Source organism: Cylas formicarius, unplaced genomic scaffold, assembly GCF_029955315.1.
Source record: "Cylas formicarius isolate icCylForm1 unplaced genomic scaffold, icCylForm1.1 PGA_scaffold_3__17_contigs__length_32017465, whole genome shotgun sequence".
Lineage (NCBI taxonomy): Eukaryota > Metazoa > Arthropoda > Insecta > Coleoptera > Brentidae > Cylas > Cylas formicarius.
This window is the reverse complement of record NW_026844326.1, coordinates 5,419,251-5,439,733: the sequence shown is the minus strand read 5'-3', so window position 1 is coordinate 5,439,733 and position 20,483 is coordinate 5,419,251. Positions and strand designations below refer to the sequence as shown.

Genomic DNA, 20,483 nt, shown 5'->3' with positions numbered 1-20,483 from the left:
AAATCATGCACGGGGTGTACTTTTTTTTGTGCCATATAAATAAATAAATTTGATGATGCGTTCTTGAAAACGAAACATCGGAAATAAAATTTAAAAATACCTTAGTGTGCCAAGGAGAAATTGTTATTAGTTTTTTGATATATCTCCTAATAAGATCAGAAAAAAAGAAAATCGATATTGTCAAATTCTCGTTTTTTCCCAAATATCTCAGCAGGCCATGAAACTTTTGCAAATTTTCCCACCCAGATTCTCACGCTTAGGATGCTTATTTCGGTTACACCGTTACTTTGTTGTAGTTATTAGCAGCTAGCATTCTTATAAAGTCACAATTATCTTCTTTTGTTTGGGGTTTTAATAGTAAGGTTCATCCATAAAAATATATAAAATTTTGTGAAATAACATTGAAATATATTTCTATATATTGCTATAAATGCATTTTCAAGTAATATTTCAAATTATTCCAATATTTGCTGTCGACCTCTGCTTCTATAAATTTTCTTTCAATTTTGCATCAAGCAAATTACAAACTTCTTATTCAGTTCTCTTTTTGTCTCCATATCCAATAAAAATTAAAATTTTAATTCTTTGAGTTTCATTTAGATGCGCCATATTAACTTTCATTAGTGACAGAAATGCTATTGCGACAATTTTAGTACTTCATTGGTTCTAGGGACTGACTCCATTTCAAAATTAAATATCTGTTTTTTGTTCTCGTAAAAAGTATTGGCGAAATGTAAAAAATATTTCAAAAAACAGTTTTTTCTATGAGGTACTGCATCTTCATTGTAATATACCTTTAGATAATCATTACGAATTGTTTAAATAAAGGGGGTTTCCTATAGTTTTCTTCTCTTTGATCCAATTTTTCTGTGAAAATTTAATTTGCACTATATCTAACGAGTTTATCGTGTGCAGTTTTTCTCCTTCTATGACTTTTCATAAGATTTCCCCCTTTATTAAAAGTTTTTTCGAGCATTTTTTTAAAAGTATTTGTATATTTCCAAGACGGCTGCCAAAGGACGTTACCGATGTTTTAAACTACTACTACTGAACAGATTTTAACAAACATATCACAATGGGATAAGCCTTTATTAGTCGATCAAACCTGTCTTAACTGTGATATAAATTATATAATTCTTAGTGTTACTACGAGAGGGCGCGCCAACGGGAAGTTGCGAAAGGGCACTTTACGTACAACTTTTTTTCCCTGTATTTTATTTATTTAGATTGCAAAATAGAACAGATTGCCTTACGCAAAATCACAAATTCTCAAAAAATCCTGTTTTCAGTCGATGAGTGTTATCGTCTAGCCCCAAATCGACTTTTTTATTCTCGGCCCGAAATTGCAAATACCCCACTAAGCGACCCATTAAAGAAATGAGTTCCTATAAGATTATCTCCTATAATCCCTGTCCATATATTTAAAGAAAAGCGGCGCTGATTTCATTTTTTGCATGTAGGTTTCCAATGTTCCACTGATGCAGCCTGAACAAAATAACATTATCGACACTTAAAGACTTAAAACAAGAGTAACAATTTTTCAGGATTTGTTTGATTCTGCTTAAGGCAATATATGTTCTATTTTGCAATATCATTCTAAATAAATAAAATACAGGGAAAATAAAAAAAATTCTAGATACAGTGCTCTCTAGTGACAGATTTCTGAAACACTTTTATTTTGTAACTATGACTTTCTAAATCTGGGCTGTGTGTTAAATTAAAAAAATGAATCTTGACAAGGTATAATTCCGAAAATGTTATGATTTCTGCGGTAAGTACCACTTTTCTAACCGTTTTCGACAAATATTAAATTTTATGTGGAAGGGGCCTATTGTCATTTATTGGATATTTTGGTTGCCAGCAAAAATGAAGTACAAAAATTAAATTATAAAATATGTAAAAAGTCAGTTGATGATTCTGTATAAGGTTGTCTGTTCCGGAAATTTATAGTTTCCCAAATCATTGACAATTTGAGTAATATTTTTCTATTGCAATAATGCTTTAATATGGCTGTTAAGTTTGCCGCAGTGCGGAACAAAATGATTCGTCGGTCCTTTTTTCTCATCCGTGTCAATGTCATAACATTGACAAGATAAAATTAAGCAAGTTCAATTTTCATTAATTTAAATAATTGTCATGTTCCCAAATGTCACATGTTTATTTAAATATTGAATATGCAGATGATTTGGTAACTAAATTTTGTAATTTTATTGAAACTTACCATTAAATCTTATTAATTTATAGTTTGACCTCGCTCGGGACAATGAAAACTGTTATTGTTATTCAGCTCCGTTGTCGCTGATTTTTTAAAATCTTTTTAATGATTGAATATTTGATGGTATATTTATTGAGCGAGTCATCTTATTTTGATTTGTAGCATCCTCTGTTGCTCTGTTTATATGCGATTGGGTACTTTGAGTTCATATTTCATTTGGTGGTTTCCATAAAATCAAGGATTTTTCTCAAGGGGTTGTTTGAATTCCTGTCTCCCAACCCTCTAAAATGTTTTGGCAATGGACTGATTATCAGCTCACTGATACTTAATCTTTTCCTATTCTTTTCCTCATTGATGGATGCTCGCAAAATGCTTACACTGGCGACCAAATTATTTGTCACGATAGCGAAATTGATATATTACGACACACAATTGCAGTTGGCCGACTAACGAACTAAAACTCTCATTTTGATTTTTGTTTTTTTTATTTTTCTTAGTATACAGGGTGATTCAAAAACATACACAAGCGCTGGACTGAATATTCATCGTCCAAAAACAAAAAAAAAGTTCGTGTATGTGCCCTAGAAGTAACCTCTGGATTCCCTCGGGGTTCTATTGTGGGACCTCTGTTATGCTCTATTTATATAGAGTCCACAGCATTAGAGCGTGTAGAGAAAAAAAAGTCTAATGCAAAAGTTGTGTTGATGCTGCAAATATTTTTAAATATTCTGGACGATCCAAAAAAGTGCCATGTCATAAACGTCACCCTCTGTCTTTTTTGGCACATTTAGGTTCGTTTTGGTGTTCTCTTTTATGTGAGAAACTAAATTTTTATTTGCTTCGACATTTCAGCATTAAATAAAAAATATAAAAACATCGTTTTGCATCCTTGGAAAAAACTTATTAAATCTGTTTTGTTCCCACTAAATAGTGTGAACAATGGCAAATTTAGAATCAGCTTCTCTTAGTATTTTAAATGGCACGCCCTGTATTTGATTTCATTATTCTATGCAGATTTTAATTACCAGCATGCACATAAATTCCTTTAAAAAAACTATACTCCAGAAATGAAGAAAACGAGATAAAAAATTATTACAAGAAACTGAATATGTCAATGTTTTTCCATAGCTTGCTGGGATATTTCAATTCGAGGGCCTTCATGGCCGATAATTTCCCAATACAATAAGGATATATATAGATATACAGAATATCTCTAAAACTGAGAATTTTAATACATTCGTAATAACAAAATATTCTTGTAATTTAATTCTGCATTAAATATGCTAAGAACTGATTTCAAAGTTGCAAATTTTGTAATCAAATTTTGAACAGCCTGCATATAATAAGAAAAACCTTTTTATCGTGTCTGCATCATTTTTATGCAGATGATACGCTGATGTATTGTGATCGATTCAACCAATCAGGCTATTCCTACAAACTCTATAAGCTATATATATATATATATATATATATATATATATATATATATATATATATATATATATATATATATATATATATATATATATATATATATATATATATATATATATATATATATATATATATATATATATATATATATATATATATATATATATATATATATATATATATATATATATATATATATATATATATATATATATATAAATCGGTTTCATCAACTATTAGACACACTGAATCAATACGTGAAAATATATATATATATATATATATATATATATATATATATATATATATATATATATATATATATATATATATATATATATATATATATATATATATATATATATATATATATATATATATATATATATATATATATATATATATATATATATATATATATATATATATATATACAGTGTGTCCAAGATAAGGATGCACAGCATGGGGATCTCGGAAACTATAAGAGATACAGTGTCGGTTAAATTAGACAAAAGTTGCGCATTTTGATACCGAACAAGATCCCGTTTTACAAATTTGAAAATTCCAAGCCGTTCCGGAAATATCCGAGAAAAACCGAAATATTGCGATTTCGTTTTTATTATTTTTTAAAGCTATTTGAAAAGATATGAAAAAACGGAAAACACTTTTCCATTGGCACTTTTTAATCTCTCCAAATCAACTTTGATTTTTCTTATGGGACGGAAAAAAAGTACACACAGTATTAGGTTGCGCTTTTCATTGCGAATTCAACGATGTACGATACAATATGGTTACTTATGTTTTTATCCAGAAAAATGGATTTTTAATACATTTCAGCATTTAAATGGAGTAGGCCATGACAAAATGACATCCAGTCAATTTCAATGACATATTAATGTTATTTGTCTTTGTTATCAGTCGATCATAAGTTTATTCCTTTAGTTATTGTTTTTGTATTTTTATTGTTGTTGTCTTTTTCTAATTTATTTTGTTCTACAATGGAGGGAGATAATTTTACAAACGAAGAAAAATGTGATATGCTGTCTTGCTACATCTGATGCCAAAGAAATTGTGTGGAAGCCGAGCGTATGTATTCTAACAAATACCCAGAGCGGAGACAACCTGACAAGAGTATTTTTCGGCGTTTGTTATTTAATCTGAAAGAATATGGATCATTTAAGAAGCCTGCATTATCCCGACAAAAACCTTCCAATGAAGAAAACCAATACATTGTTCTACAATCTGTTATGGAAAATCCACAAACTTCTACCAGAGAAATTGAAGACCAGAATGGGGTAGCTAAATCTACAGCTCAGTTTATTTTAAGGAAAAATGAATTTAAGCCTTACAAATTCAGAATATGTCAAGGATTAAGACCGGGTGACGACGAACGACGTAGACATTTTTGTGAGTGGTATACCAGGATGTGTGATGAGAGTTTTAATTTTCCATATAAAGTGATTTGGTCTGATGAAAGTATGGTGACCAATAACGGTATTTATAACAGGCGCAATACACACTATTGGTCGCAACAAAATCCACGTGTTAATAGACTATCCAGACATCAAGTTCGCTTTGGGTTTAATATTTGGTGTGGGATTTTTGGTAGCAAGATTATAGGCCCTATTTTCTATAATAATTCCTTAACTTCCGAGCGGTACCTTGACATCTTGAGGCACGATTTAGAAGATGCCTTAGATGATTTACCGCTAGGCGCTGTGCAAGGCTGCTGGTTCCAACAAGATGGTGCCCCAGCCCATAACTCCAGAGAAGTTCGCCAATATTTAACTGAACGGTTTGATGGAAAATACATTGGGACTTACAGTGAAACACCTTGGCCTCCAAGGTCCCCGGACTTAACTCCCTTGGACTTTTTCTTATGGGGTTACATAAAAAATGAGGTATTCAAAGAATGTTTTGACAACGAGGAACAATTACGTCAATCAGTACGAGCAGCGTTTAATAAAATTACTCCTGAAATGTTAAGTCGTGTTTTGGAGTCTACCGTGAGACGGGCGTACTTATGCCTAGAAAATGGAGGTCATTTATTCGAACATTTGTTATAGAATTTGTTTTTCATTAACTTGTTGGATTTAGTTGTTATGTTAAATGAACAGTTAGAGTTAGTAAATAAATAAACACATTAACTCGAACACTTGTCAACCATTTTCTTTTGCCTTTCATCGTTCGGATCTCATGGCCTACTACAATAAAATACTGGAAATGTATTAAAAAGCCATTTTTCTGGATAAAAACATAAGTAACCGTATTGTATCGTACATCGTTGAATTCGCAATGAAAAGCACAACCTAATACTGTGTGTACTTTTTTTCCGTCCCATAAGAAAAATCAAAGTTGATGGTGGTTCCATGGAATCGAAACGCTGTAATGAAAATTTGTTAACGTCAATTTGGAGAGATTAAAAAGTGCCAATGGAAAAGTGTTTTCCGTTTTTTCATATCTTTTCAAATAGCTTTAAAAAATAATAAAAACGAAATCGCAATATTTCGGTTTTTCTCGGATATTTCCGGAACGGCTTGGAATTTTCAAATTTGTAAAACGGGATCTTGTTCGGTATCAAAATGCGCAACTTTTGTCTAATTTAACCGACACTGTATCTCTTATAGTTTCCGAGATCCCCATGCTGTGCATCCTTATCTTGGACACACTGTATATATATATATATATATATATATATATATATATATATATATATATATATATATATATATATAAAATCGGTTTCATCAACTATTAGACACACTGAATCAATACGTGAATATATATATATATATATATATATATATATATATATATATATATATATATATATATATATATATATATATATATATATATATATATATTTTTTTTTTCTTCGCCTCTATATCGAAATTTCTTGTAACATGTGTATTTACTTAATTTAATAAAAACCTTTCAATTATTATTATTGTAATTATTATTATTATTATTATTATTATTATTTTTATTAATGTCATTATTATTAAATATACATCCGGAAATGCTTAGTTTTTAATATACAGGGTTTCTTTTTAAGCTATATGCCTAGTCTGAAGATTTTGGTGAGCATTTTCATTATTTTAGAACTAGGTTCATTGTGATGAAAGGGTAAACAAATAAATGTGTTGTGTTGTTAATTTTCATGATTTTTATTTTTTTTATTTTTTTATTCGCAAGATACAAAAACAAGTCAAGAATAAAACAGTTTGTATTCCTTTGCAAGAAAGTCAGTGACATACATCTCTGACAATACTATTCGTTGGGATATCTTGGCACTGGACGATTTTTATTTGAGGCAAAAAAATTTCAACACCCATAGATCTCGAAAAATGTAAAAGGATTTTCTTTTTTTTTGTTTTTGGAAACACACTATTTATATTATTTTTATTCAAAAACGATTGATATATTTATTCAGGATCTTATTACGATGCTGAACTGCACGTCGCCTATGCTGATGATCACAAAATTATGTCTACCTAATAAGCTGCATCTCAACGTGTCCAACATACTTCATAAAAGATTCCACCTTGAACAAACTGATTGCAGTGTGATACTTAAATTGTTAATGTTTTCTTGATATTAGGCTATTGTATTACTCCTATGCGACGTCTAAGTATTTTGCTTCAATCATATTGTCCTCTATTTCTAACCGCCATGTGTTTAGAGAGGATGCTTTACTTATAGTGAATTACAGTCACTATATAAATAAATTCGTCAACCTTAAGATTGATTGATTGATTGATCGAATCCAATATTCCCCAAATATTTTGTGCAATCTATGTTGTTGACATTGTTGGTTAGTCTTTCTTTTGGTTTTGTTAATATTAGTTTAAGTTTTCTTGTTGATACTTATTTTTGTGTTTTTTAAAAATTTTAAAATTTAATTTAATTTACTTTTTTTAATTTCTTTTAAGTCTGTTTATTTATTTATGGTCGAGTCATTCATGGGTTGTGGGCTTAAACTTTTTTTAAACAAAAAATTATTGTATTAATTGTATAATAAATTAATTTACATAATTACATTATAATTCCAGCAAATTATATACTTGTATCACGTAACGTAGTATTGGTATATACTAATATTTCAAATGATGTTCACACTTCCCTTTTATTAAAAGATTTTCTAGAAGCAGTTTGTGATGGAACTTTTTTAAGAAAACGTTACAAAAGAATGAAAATCTAATATAATTTTTTCAGGATTTCTTTTGATGGCTGCTTCACAGCTATACCAAAGATAAGAAAAATTAATTGTCTTAACATTTATAAGAAATCTTGATGATTATAACATACACTCAAAATGATTAATAAAATTTTCAATGAACGTCCGTTAAGTTAAGCTCTGAAGAAGCCAACAGGATGATTGGCAAAACGTTAGCAAGTGCGACTCAACAACAATAGGCGCAGGAGGAATACAGAAGTTTTGTAAAAGTATTAAGCCTGTGAAAGTTTCTTTGAAAAATTAACAACGTTAAAGATAGCGACAAAAATTATGGTGATTTTTTTAATATCTTTAGCAGATTTTGATTGTCAACTTTTTTTTTATTCGATATTTTTTAACTGTTAATTTTATTTTTTAAATTTCTTCATAAGGGCTGCTTTCAATTAATTTGTCATAGTCATTCTAAAAATTATATGCATAGCGTTTAGGGTCAAAAACAGTTAAAATTATATAGTAAACTTTTGTACCTTTCGCTCTCCTTTTGTTAAAATTTTAGACGCGTTTTACCAAACTGTCGGTAAAAAGGTACGCAATTTAAATGAAAAATGTTCTTATACAAAAAGTCCAAACCCCACTTAAAATTTAACGGTTTGAAAATTTAAAGAAAGATCTTTTTTTTTTAATGTAGTAATGTATATGGGTAACATTTTAATTGTTCCTGTATAATGTTCGAATAAATCTTTTAATTATAATAAAAATTATTATTGACCGTAATAATGCGATAGCTCCTCATTCAGTCCTACTCCCACCACAGAACTTTAATTTGTGGGTCTTGGTGGCTGCGAAATTATGATAGCTAATTACGTCCCATAAAATCGTGTGGAAATCACCTATTTGCAAAATACCACCACAATTTTTACGATGCTGCGGAATATCTGCCTCCCCCCCCCATCACCACCAAAAAAATTAAAACAAAGTGAATTGTTTCAGGACAAAGAAGTAGCCACCCTAATAGAGAACCTCTACACAAAGTTCAAGATGTACGTAACGAAATTCGAATCGCCAGACACTAAGGAGGCAAGTCAACCGTTGCTCTCGCATTTGGAACGCATCAACGACTTCATGGCGAAACGGAACACCAGGTTCTTGACGGGCGACACGATGTCCTGTTTCGACTGCGAACTAATGCCCAGACTCCAGCACATCAGAATCGGTGCTAAAGCGTTCAGGAAATTCGAAATTCCTACCAGATTCAACGCGCTGTGGAAGTAAGTTGAATAGGATTACCAGTTATTTATTATTTATTATCACTTCAAACTTAATGACTATATTAAATTTGGAGTAGAGTGCAATGGAGTTCAGAAACTTTAAAGAGTTAAAGACAATATTGTATCCAAAGGATAAGTCAGATGCTCTTAGTGTATGACGTCGTGCACTACTTCCTATTGGGAATGCTCCAAAAAAACTGGGAATTGTTTTAGATAATTTTTTTAAGAAGAAGGCGTTAAGAAGATCATTTCTATTAAATAGTAATTTGTGTATTTACACCAGGTGCATAAAAAAAACCCAACAGTGAAATTTTTGCGAAAATTTCGGGAATCACAACTTTTCTCTTTTTAAGCCGATTTTATAAATTTGTTTAGAAAACGAGATAAAATAACCAATATTTATCCATGTCGTGATAAATGCTGGCCTTTTAGTTATTATACAGGGATAATTGAATGGTTGCTCTATGACTTTAATTTAAAAACACTATGTTTACGTAACCATTTCGACAGGTTTTTTCGGTTCATTTTTTTTTGTGCATCGTTTAAGAAAGACTTAATAAAGTATGATCATGAGTTAACTACACCGTTTTTAAAAAATAACTTTTGATGAACATAATTTGTGCTCTAAGCTACAATGAATAGACAACAATACTAAAAACATCGTTGCAGCGTCAGCTTCTTCGGCATCGGCATTCCCGTACTTCATTGATGACATAACTCCTCCACCCTTACATACAACTATACCGTTAGGGTAGCTGATGGCTCTGGTCGCTAGTTTTGTTTCTTCTTAACATTCAACAAAATGTAGATCATAATTGTCCACATGAAGGGTTTCTTCAAGACTTCTTAAAGTGATTTAAATTGACTTGTTCATAATTACACGATCACTTAATTCTTGAATATCGTCGAGTTGAAGTTTTTCTAAGTGAACACTTAGATCTAATGTAGGTAGTAAATTGTTAGTTATTTTAATATCGGGAAATAGTATTGGCTTAAACGTGCTGTTTATTTCGCTTTCAGCTCCGTCGATGTGTCGTTGGCCAACAGCCAACTGGCATCCAAATGGAACTTCAAACATTAAAGTTCCAAATAGTTTTAATTCTTCAATTTGATTTAGGCAGTTAATATTAACAACTTCTTGTTTGGGGACGATTGGAACGAGTTAATTGGTTTACCAATGGACGATCCAATATGGTTTCGATGTGTTCACACGTCGTTACATTTCGTCAGGAGGGCAAAAGACTTACGGCTCATGGGTTATCCTTTGATTTGATTCAAGTCTTGTTTATTACAAAGATAATTTTCTAGTTCGACTTCTTGGCAGGTCTGATGTTGGTATACTTAGCGTAAGTTATTGTTTAAGAGAAATTTACTACGCGGCAATAGAAGCATGGAATAGAAATTGAAAAGTTCAATGTTTTCAAATGAAGGCATTGTAACATCTAACAAATACGTTATTTTGTTATTTAAAATAAAGCATTTGATAGCAATTAGTTTTTTATACAGAACTGTGCTTCCAAAATCAACTTTAATTGACATATTTTCTACTCCTGCATTTTTTTGTAAACGAGCTAATTCATTATAGAGATCTTCCGTAGTACTTGGATGCATTGTTTTTAGTTTACAAAAATTTACAGAATTTTCTATATCTTGAAGTATTGAAACAATGACTTTATAAATATTAATAATTTCATTTAGTGTTTCCTTTATACACATCGCATTCTCCCTAAAAGCTTTTCTCTGCGCAATAAAGGCAATTTGTTTAATTCTTGTCTCTAACAACTCTTCGTTTTTACCCATCTGTCGGACAGTGTGGTTAAACTTATTAATATTTTCTGGTAAGTTATTTTGGTTACTTTGTAGCTGCTTTATTAATCGATCGTACTTTTCACAATCAGAAACTTTAAAATTTTAAAGACTGAACCTAACATATTTATTAAACCTCTCTGAATTTGTTGTGAATGAGACTGTCGGAAGAAATTCAGGACATACTGCAGTGGTTTAGGTCTGAGATTTGAAGTACAAACACTTATTGGTTGAGGTTTATACTTGTCTAAAAACATTTTCAGACCTATTTGGGTTTATTTTGGTTAGCTCTACCAAACAGTGCATAATTAGTAGGGAATCTATATACTTTTCATGTTCGGACTGGCTGTGACGGAAAACATGAAAAAATAGACCTAGGTGCGAAATTATAACGTAGAATATTTGAATTGAATGGAAAGAAATTTGCTCTAACTTGAGGGTTTTGAAAAGATGGTCGCAAATTAAAATTGTGGTTGGGTAATGTCAGATTTCGGGTTGGTTGATTTAGAGAAAGTTTTTACCTATTCTGAAAATAACTAATGTTATGTTCTGCAGTTACGAACTGTAAAGATGCATACATCGAATAGTTGTCCTTGAGTCCCGATCAAAAAGTTTTCAGTGCTAGATTGTTGTATAAGAATTTTTTCAAAATCGCGGATTTAAGGAATTATTTTTACATTACATTTTGTATTAGCATGTAACGAATACTATTATCTGAAAGAATTATACTAAATCCGTCGCTGTAGAGTTTCACGTTCAAGTAATATTCATTAAACACAGGTCATTTTTGACAAAAAAACAGCCAGAAATCCGAAAATTCTCAGTATTGACCATAACAACCCTACATTGGATAATAGAGCATAAAACGGAGTACCTATTAATGCCGTAATATACAGGGTGTCTATTTTTCCAAAATATTGGTTTGATTTCCCACATATTTATTAATCACACCATATATTTGAATATAATTTTAAATTATTTCTTTTAGTCTCATCTAAGAGAAATTGTTGTATGTATTACGTTGATCCACTATTTGGACACCTTGTATATAACCAATTACACAACACTTTCCTTGATAAGTATATAAGTATAAAATCTAAATTTTATTGGTTAGCTCATGATTGGAAGTTAACTGGGTTATTCTGTTCTAAAATTATATTTTAGAAGTGCATTCTATGTTTAAAATTTAATAACTAATCTTTAGTATACCTGCAACTCTCAAGCTAGACTGCGCCAACAGAGAACATCTAATTTTCTTTTAATTAATTGTAACTTATTTTCACATTTGATTAATAAAGTTATGTTATTATTATTATTTAAAAGAAATTTATTATTATTATTATTATTATTATTATTATTATTATTATTATTAACGACGTATTTTTCCACGCCAGACGTTCTTTACCACTGTCACGACTTTAAGTGCCAACCAATGAACAGTGATAGTTTATTCAATAAAAACAAAAATATTAAATAGTAGTATATGAAGCACAAAATTACAAAAATAAATACTAAACTACGCTCGAAGCAGTTGGTTTTAATTAGTTAGTTTAGTTACGTTATTAAAAATATGCAATTTAATAAAATCTTATTTAATAACGACGGAGCATTAATACCTGTAATTATGTTTGAAACTATCGTTAGCATGTCAATGAAGGAGCACAGTTTAGCGACACAAAAAGTTTGTGAGAAAATTTGTTGGTAGAAAGACAACAATAAATCAGATGCGGTATTATCAATGCATTGTACAACTATTTTGAGAATGTAATGGAATGAATGGAACTAAATTGAGATGAATTTGACGTGTTGAAGAGTTGTTTCAATTTGTTGCTTGGTAGTGGACTAATCAATTTTTTGCAGTTTGGATTTATTTTATTATATGTTCGCAGGCAAAGTAAGAAAACTGCTTAATCATATTTGGGTGCATTATAGTAACTAAATTAAACAAATTTTATTAATACTAATAATGAAGCCAATATTTTATTGGGGTTTAGTAGTGAGTTTACCTTTGTCGCTGTTATTATATCAACCCAATGGAAGATCCAGTGATACGACAAGGTTTTCATTCGAACTTTTTGGAGCAATTTTTTCGGAATACGAGAGTCATTCATAAAATTTTATGATGTCAATTTGTATTTTGGACATAAAAAATATCTACGGAGACGAACTATTTTGCAAACATTAAATTGTGTATATAATTATAATTTATTTTAATTTAAGCCGCCAGAGTTTGACAATACTGCAATACAGGGAGCTCTTAAAATTCATAACATACCATCGTAGCACTTTTGTAGATAACAACTCTGCATGCAATTAAGAACACTGAATGATTAAAAATTCCTAGGGTCTCCTTTGGATATAATGTTATATTTTCGTTTTACCACTTGTTAATGTATTTTTATTTATTATTATTATTATTTATTTATTAAAGCTCATGCCAAATATTTTTTAGTTACGTCATCACTTCATTTACGTATTTTGCTTTAATCACAATATTTTATATAGTAAGCATGTTAACATTTGTTGCTTACAATATGAACAATGTCTTAAAGCTAGATTTTGTATACTCGTTTGCTCATTTGTAAATCTTAAATAAACAGCAACAGAATATATTCATTTACTTTGTTGAATCACAGAAATCACTATAATGATTAGAGTCGTCGTCAACATTAATAAATAAATTAAATCTGGTTAAAAGTACAGTGAAATGAAGGTTATCATCAAAAGTTTGTGTCCGTGCTGTCTTGCAAAGTCATCTATCACATAGTTTTTTGTTGGTTTATAATCAAAAGAAAGTTAATCGAGCACAAAATGCATAAAATTTTGGCATTGTAGGTGCTTTTACCATGCTGCAACTTTTAGAAGTTTAGATTCGAATGCTGTGTTTGGATACTCGACTTTTTGTTCAGTTGGTCCATGAACTATAATGTGTTCTCGCAGTGACAGATGATTCACGCGAATTCGCAACAACTGATTTTCGAATCAACGAAGAAAATTTTAGTGGTTCATTTCTCCGTGATAATTGTTAAGTTATAATTGTAGTAATCCATTTTTGTGGTCACCACGAAATTTGACATATCTAAAATATGCAACAAAGCATGTGAATATGTTAATGATAACCTTGTGCTACCAACTTTATTAATTTATAATAGTCTCATTATGAAAAATCCTAGTCTCGTTGAAGAAAATAAACTTGTACAAACCATCCTAACTGTGTTGTAGATGTAACTTCAAAAATAATATCTTTTCATAACAATATCAGGAAGTTGTATGAGTCCCTTCCTCGGGTCATTTTTTTAAAGCCTTCGTCCTTACTCAATGACATGCAACTGTCATCAAATAAATGTTTAGTTTTATATATTATAGTTTATATATATTATAAAAAAACGAGCGTATCAAAACACTTAATAAGAACAATACAACCTTTACACATTGACCCACAATATTCAATCGAAATAGGCGGAAAGAGAAATATCAACACACCAATTAGATAAGGCTGCTGCTGCTACAAATGCCATTTTGATATAGTGGAAAACGAAGGGACCTAAACCTAATACTGAACTCTATTTTGTATGCCGATGACTTAGTACTTTTAACGGACATAGATGATGTCTTATAACCGAAACAAAGGCATAAAAGAAGAACTTAATAAACTGATATATATTTGTTGAACTATGGCTTTCTAATGTAAATATCCAGTTCAGTAAATGATATAGTATTACAACAGCTGAATCACTTTTAATATTTTTCGTGCAATATATCTTATGACCGAGCAAAAACATAAAAGAAAATTTCAGTAAATTGACATACATCTACAGAAATATGGCTTTCTCTGGTAAATATTCAGTCAAGACAAAGTAGTAGTAGTTTACAAGCAAAAAAAAAAAGAAATTTCTAAGGAGATTGAAAGGTTGCACACAACTGGGAAAAAGTGCCTTAAAACGGAAGTGACGAAGATGGGGAAGTGTTATCTATAGCTACCGCTTAACACAACAATTGCCTCCCAAACACAATCACTTTTGCCAGCAACTTTACGTTGGTTAAAGTAGTGCTTCGAACTGAATGTTGAATGATTCTAAACATCATGACCATCTATCACGTGACTAAAAGTTTATTTGGTATGCGCTATATTCTGACTAGTTCCAACTTCAGTTTGGACATTGTTTATGTTTGTCGTGCTTTTATAGTATTGGTCTTCCCATCCTTATTCCTGGCATCCTAGTTATTTCAATTGACTTGTAAAACGTATGCATCTATTTTTCAGATACATGTCAAACATGTACGAACTGGAGGCTTTCCGGCAAAGCTGTCCAGCGGATCAAGATATTATCAGCCACATCAAAAATCAGCTGGGATTGAGAACGACGGCCAGAATAGAACTCGAAACTCCAATTTATACAACTTCCATTCCTATCCTAGATTCATAAGGCTCGTGGGAGAACGTTACTTTGTAAACAATAGAAATGCTAGTCAGGAAAATAAGGAAAGAAGAGAATCGATTTTCCTATCGGTTCTCTGCTTTAACGCGGCATTCTATGTTTGCAATCAGCAAAATGATATAACGGTATTATTGTAAACACTAATGAAAAATTTTTATACCAAGTTTGAGTTTTTCCTGTACATATTTGCAGTTTTCCGTTAGACAGGTTGTTTAAGCGATTGTTTTGGTTTTTTTTTTTTTTTTTTTGGAAAACTACTTTAGATTTTTGTTAACGAACCATGTTGAAGTTACTTAAAGTTAAGTTTTCGCAAGTATTGGATTTATATTTTGCTACATATTAAGTGCTATGTAGGTTATTTGTATTTTTATCTACTTGTCTTGGCTGTTGGCTAGGTTCAGGATTGACTGGCGCCGAGTCAACAGTTAGGGTCGACTAAACAGTATATTAAATAAAGGACTAAAAAGTCAACTTGTTTATTTGTTATCAAATAAATTAAAAATACAAGAAGAGGACTGGAAAAGGACTCTACTAAAAAATATGGACATCTCAAGAGCACTAAAATAGGGGAAGAAAAAGTGCCCATTTTTAATATACTGCAGAACAACTAAAAAATATTTTGCAGCAATTATGCTTAGTGGAAACTACTTAATAGAACCATTTGTTTTTATTAACTGCAGTTTATTTGAATGAGAATTATTTTAGCTGTAGATCGAAAGGTTCAGAGGAATTGTGGTGTACAGCAAGAAGGAATTCTGGATGCATTCCAAAAATTATAAATAAAGCGAATCAAAACTAAAGGTTTAATATATTGATGTTTCTTGTGTGTTTCGGTGGAAGTTACACAATAGAAACATTTAGGGTGTTAACTACAAAGGTACTCTGGTGTGCAGCATGAAAGAGTTCTGGTGTACAGTACGAAGGAATTATAGCCGACTTCCAAGTAATTAAATTTCATATATTGACATTACTACAATACAATATTTAAGAAACTTCCAAATTTCATACCAGAGCATTATTGCAATTACTTGCAATTAAAGTTAACTAAAGCTTAAGTTTTTATACATCGACGTTTCTTGTTTTAAATTTAAGAACATTTTGAAATATGCTTAAGTGGAAGTTACATGATAGAAACACTTAGAAGAATAAACAGCATATGAATTCTAGTGTAATTCCGAGGTAATACAATTAAATCTAGTTTTCATATATTGACAATACAACAATTGCAACACTGCACTTACAAATAAATCTAATGATTTTTTTTCTATATTTCTTGAAGAACATGCTTAATTTGCTTGACTAAAAGTTACATGATTCACTATACTACAATATTATCTTCAGGGAGCTTCCAAAATTTATATTTTCAAATATTATATTGTTTTGGGAGCTATAATAAATTCACTTTTTTTTTATTGAAAGTATGATATTGATCCATTCTTCAAGTCGTCATTATGAATCTCTACATCGATATTGCTTTTAACATATCCAAAAATACACTTTCTCGTAACATCCAGCACAAACAGAAGGTCCAGGAATTTGCCAGATATTGTTTAAGCCTCAATATTTGTAGTACAGAATTAGATGGCAAAACTAAGTTAATACATGTAATTGGAATTAATCAGGTGGAAAAGAAAAGGAAGTAAAGGATAGCAGGCAGTAAGAATATTTAGACATCAAAATGGGTGTTAACCAAAGACTTTGTACTTAACAGTAATGAAGTATTGATATATACCGACACAAAAATATGAAATTTAGTTTTACTTGCATTTATTATTAAGTTAAAGGCAAAACGTAATCATGGTTTAAAAAAATATATAGGTATAATGTTGGGTAGTATGATTTTTTAAATTCAACTGTTATTGGACCTATATTGGTTCACAATGTTCTAAATATATATATATTATATATATATATATATATATATATATATATATATATATATATATATATATATATATATATATATATATATATATATATATATATATATATATATATACATACTACGGTGGTTAAGTCTTCCTTCAATAGACCTTTTACATTGAATAGCTCCTCCGGTTGCGTTAAGTCCTCCGTATACGGAAGACCTAACGCATCCTACGTTAAAACAACCGAAACATCGATCTGGTTCGTTTACCAAAATTTGAGAGGGATGAGTTTTAGCTGTTTTTCGGCTATTTTGTATATATTAGTTCAGCGGTTTGACACCTCGACGATCGTCGCTAGCGGCGCTCGTATATTTTCATGCGTATATGTTATAACTACACTTCGGTGAATAGGTCCTCCCATGTATACAAAATTGTCGTTTTACAGTATGTTACTCCTCCATAAAAGTGACAACACTGTTTGACGTGGTATACTTAAATATGCATCTTTTGTATTTGTTATTTACATTTTTTCAAATTTTTATTGGTAGGTATATTGTTATTTAAAGTTTAGAGACGAAATAAAATGAACTAACATCTAAAATAAACGAATCTTTATTTAGAATTTGTTTGTCTTTGTAACACAATAAAAAATAAAATACAGATATCCTTTTGGATTTTTTGGTGGCTAGGGTATGGTATATAATAAAAGTACCTATAATATGCCATATAATCCAAATACAACACATATACAATATACCGAGAGAATAGTTAAACTGAGGCCATATATTAAAAAAATTGCAGAACTTAACATAAGTACTGTTGAAATGAAAAATTCCTCTAAATTAATGGGTTTATAGATTACTTTTTTGTATATTGATTCTGAATGAAAACCTTTATTTTTAACCATGTTTTTATTGTGCAGAATTTTAGGATTTCTAGAAATAAGATTTAGACATTCACCTTTTTTAGGAGGACATTTCATTTTAATGCGACCTTAAAAAAAATTCATAACTAAATTTTTCTGCTCTGTTGTCCATGGAACTAGCTTTCGAATTTTTGGTTTTTGAATACTGTCCGAATCCAGCTTACTTTTTTCAGAATTTTCAAGTAGATCCTGTGCATTTGACGTGTCTAGATGTGTCTCGTCATTTTGTTTTTCAGTAGCCTCCCAATTTTCGTTTCCATGCTCATTTTCTTTTGATTTTGGTTTATCAGACATATCCATTAAATTTTCTTCCAAATTTATCTCAATCTCATCTAGCGATTTGCCTTTAAAATGACCAGCTTCACCATTTTCCATAAGTATAAGTAATTTGGAAATTCTAGAAGTTTGATAAATATCGTCGGGTAGGCGATACGACTGTCGATGTATACCCAAAGTGTGACCCATAAATGAGGCCAATTGCTCCATGTCGTTTTCAGACATGTTAAATAATTGAGTTAAAGTTGCCAAATGTTTTCGAAGTCGGGTACAGGTTAGAGCATCCGGGTTTTTAGCTCCACAGGGTGAAGCGTGTTTTCTTAATGCTTTATAACCCACAATTGGCTTAGATGACTTAGGATTTGCGAATAAGTAAATATTGGACATTTTCAGAATCTTACTTCTACACCTTAAAACTATGTTTAAGTGTTCTTGTACATCCTTGCTAATTAATATTGGCACTCCCATTTCCCTTTTACCTCTTATGACAATACGCTTAAAACTGCTCATCAATAATTCATCATTCTCATGATGAATTATTGATTTGTAAGTGTTTACTAAAAGTCTCTGCAACTCTCCCGGACGTCGTCTATTCAGTAAAATTATTCTGCAGTAGATGGTTTCTATTAAAGTAGTATATGATTTTTCATCACTGGAATTTTCTTGCAATTTGTAGAGTGCATCATCAGCTTGTTTTATCAAGTAATCTTTTAGTAGTTTAAGATCAGTGGCAAGGGGTACTAGAGTGACTTTATTCCATTTATTTATATTAAGATCACTAGAAGCTTGGTTGGAAACATCAAATTTCCAGTTACCATTTATTAACTGTATTAGAGTTTTAAGGTCAGCCTCTTGTGTTGCAGAATATGTAGATGCAAGGTAATCAGATTTTTTAAAGCTGTATACTAGTGCGATATCGCAACACTGTTTCAATGTAGTGCCCATATTTAATGCAAATGTTGGAGCTTGATATGTTTTAGAATCCTTGTCAAATCGAGATGCAGCTTTAGTTGCCGAGACTAAAATATCGTAGTTATCCGGTTTAAGGGTCTCAAAGAGGCCCTTAATAGTGGGTTTTATTTTTTTTATCTCCAATAATAATCTGGCTAATTCTCTCATTTTTCTTGAAGCCACTAGAATGAAATGGTTCTCTCTGTGAATTTTTAAATATCTAGATGCAAATGCACATATTAAGGGATCCTTCTTAGCAACTAGCGATATCTTATCGGCCCTCATTCTTGGGAAAACATTAATTTTTAGTTGAGAGTCCACTTTTAAATTCCGAATTAGAAAGTTTTGAGCTTCAGCCTGAGAATTTCTCATAGAATATCCTTTATTTGGATTTTCGCTGCAATTTTTGCGGTGTCTCCATAAATTTTTAGACGAATAATATCCTAGGCAATGTACGCATGGTAAATATTTCTATCTTCATTACCTTTTCTAACTGGTTTACTGATATCGCTACTACTCTGCAGGTAATTTCCTTTCTTTCTTAAAGCAAAGAGTAATTTTTTTCAGTCTTTGCTTTGCTTATCCAGTGATAATATTTTTTGTACATCAATTTCAGATTTATGGTTTCTTTCGATATGTCTAGGAAAATTTAAGATCTCCGTCTCGCAATAGTAACAAAACGTACTTTTTTTAGATTTTTTTTTAGAAGCTGTTACAGTAGTTGGAGTCGTATTGCTAATATCCTTATCTAAATTCAAATCTTCGCAGATTAAGGGACTGTCGGGTGGCGTGCAGCAGATTAAAGGGGAACTAACGTTAGAAAATATTTCCTGAAAAAACATTCATTTGATTTTTCTTACAACTTATTATTACTAATGCTGCCTAAAAATTTGGTAAAAATTAGTTTAGGACCGAAAGAGGATTGAGCTGGTATTTTCATGAAATACATAAGATTTTCTAAAATGAAGATACTTGGGTTATAGGTTACCATGAATTGCGTGGGATGGTTTTATTTTATACTGCAAATATTTTTTTACTTTATTGAAGATTTTATTTTTCCAATTAATTTGTTCAGACGTTCCTTTTTTACTTTTTATACTTTTATATTTAATGAGATAACA

The 20,483-nt window shown here is 30.6% G+C and overlaps 2 protein-coding genes across 2 annotated transcripts in view; one reads left to right on the top strand and one right to left on the bottom strand.

Annotated features, from left to right (window-relative positions):
• LOC132699777 (chloride intracellular channel Clic) overlaps positions 1-15,840 on the top strand; it is a 71,016-nt gene extending 55,176 nt beyond the window's left edge. Inside the window, exons 3-4 of the mRNA XM_060666661.1 lie at positions 8,820-9,097; positions 15,168-15,840. Coding sequence (XP_060522644.1) covers positions 8,820-9,097; positions 15,168-15,330 — 441 coding nt within the window. The 3' untranslated portion in view covers positions 15,331-15,840. The remainder of the gene's footprint in view (positions 1-8,819; positions 9,098-15,167) is intronic.
• Positions 15,841-18,204: 2,364 nt separating this feature from the next.
• Positions 18,205-19,647, bottom strand: LOC132699597 (uncharacterized). Its single transcript, XM_060666399.1, has one exon. It carries the CDS (start codon positions 19,645-19,647, stop codon positions 18,205-18,207), a length of 1,443 nt encoding a protein of 480 aa, XP_060522382.1.
• Positions 19,648-20,483: the final 836 nt, after the last annotated feature.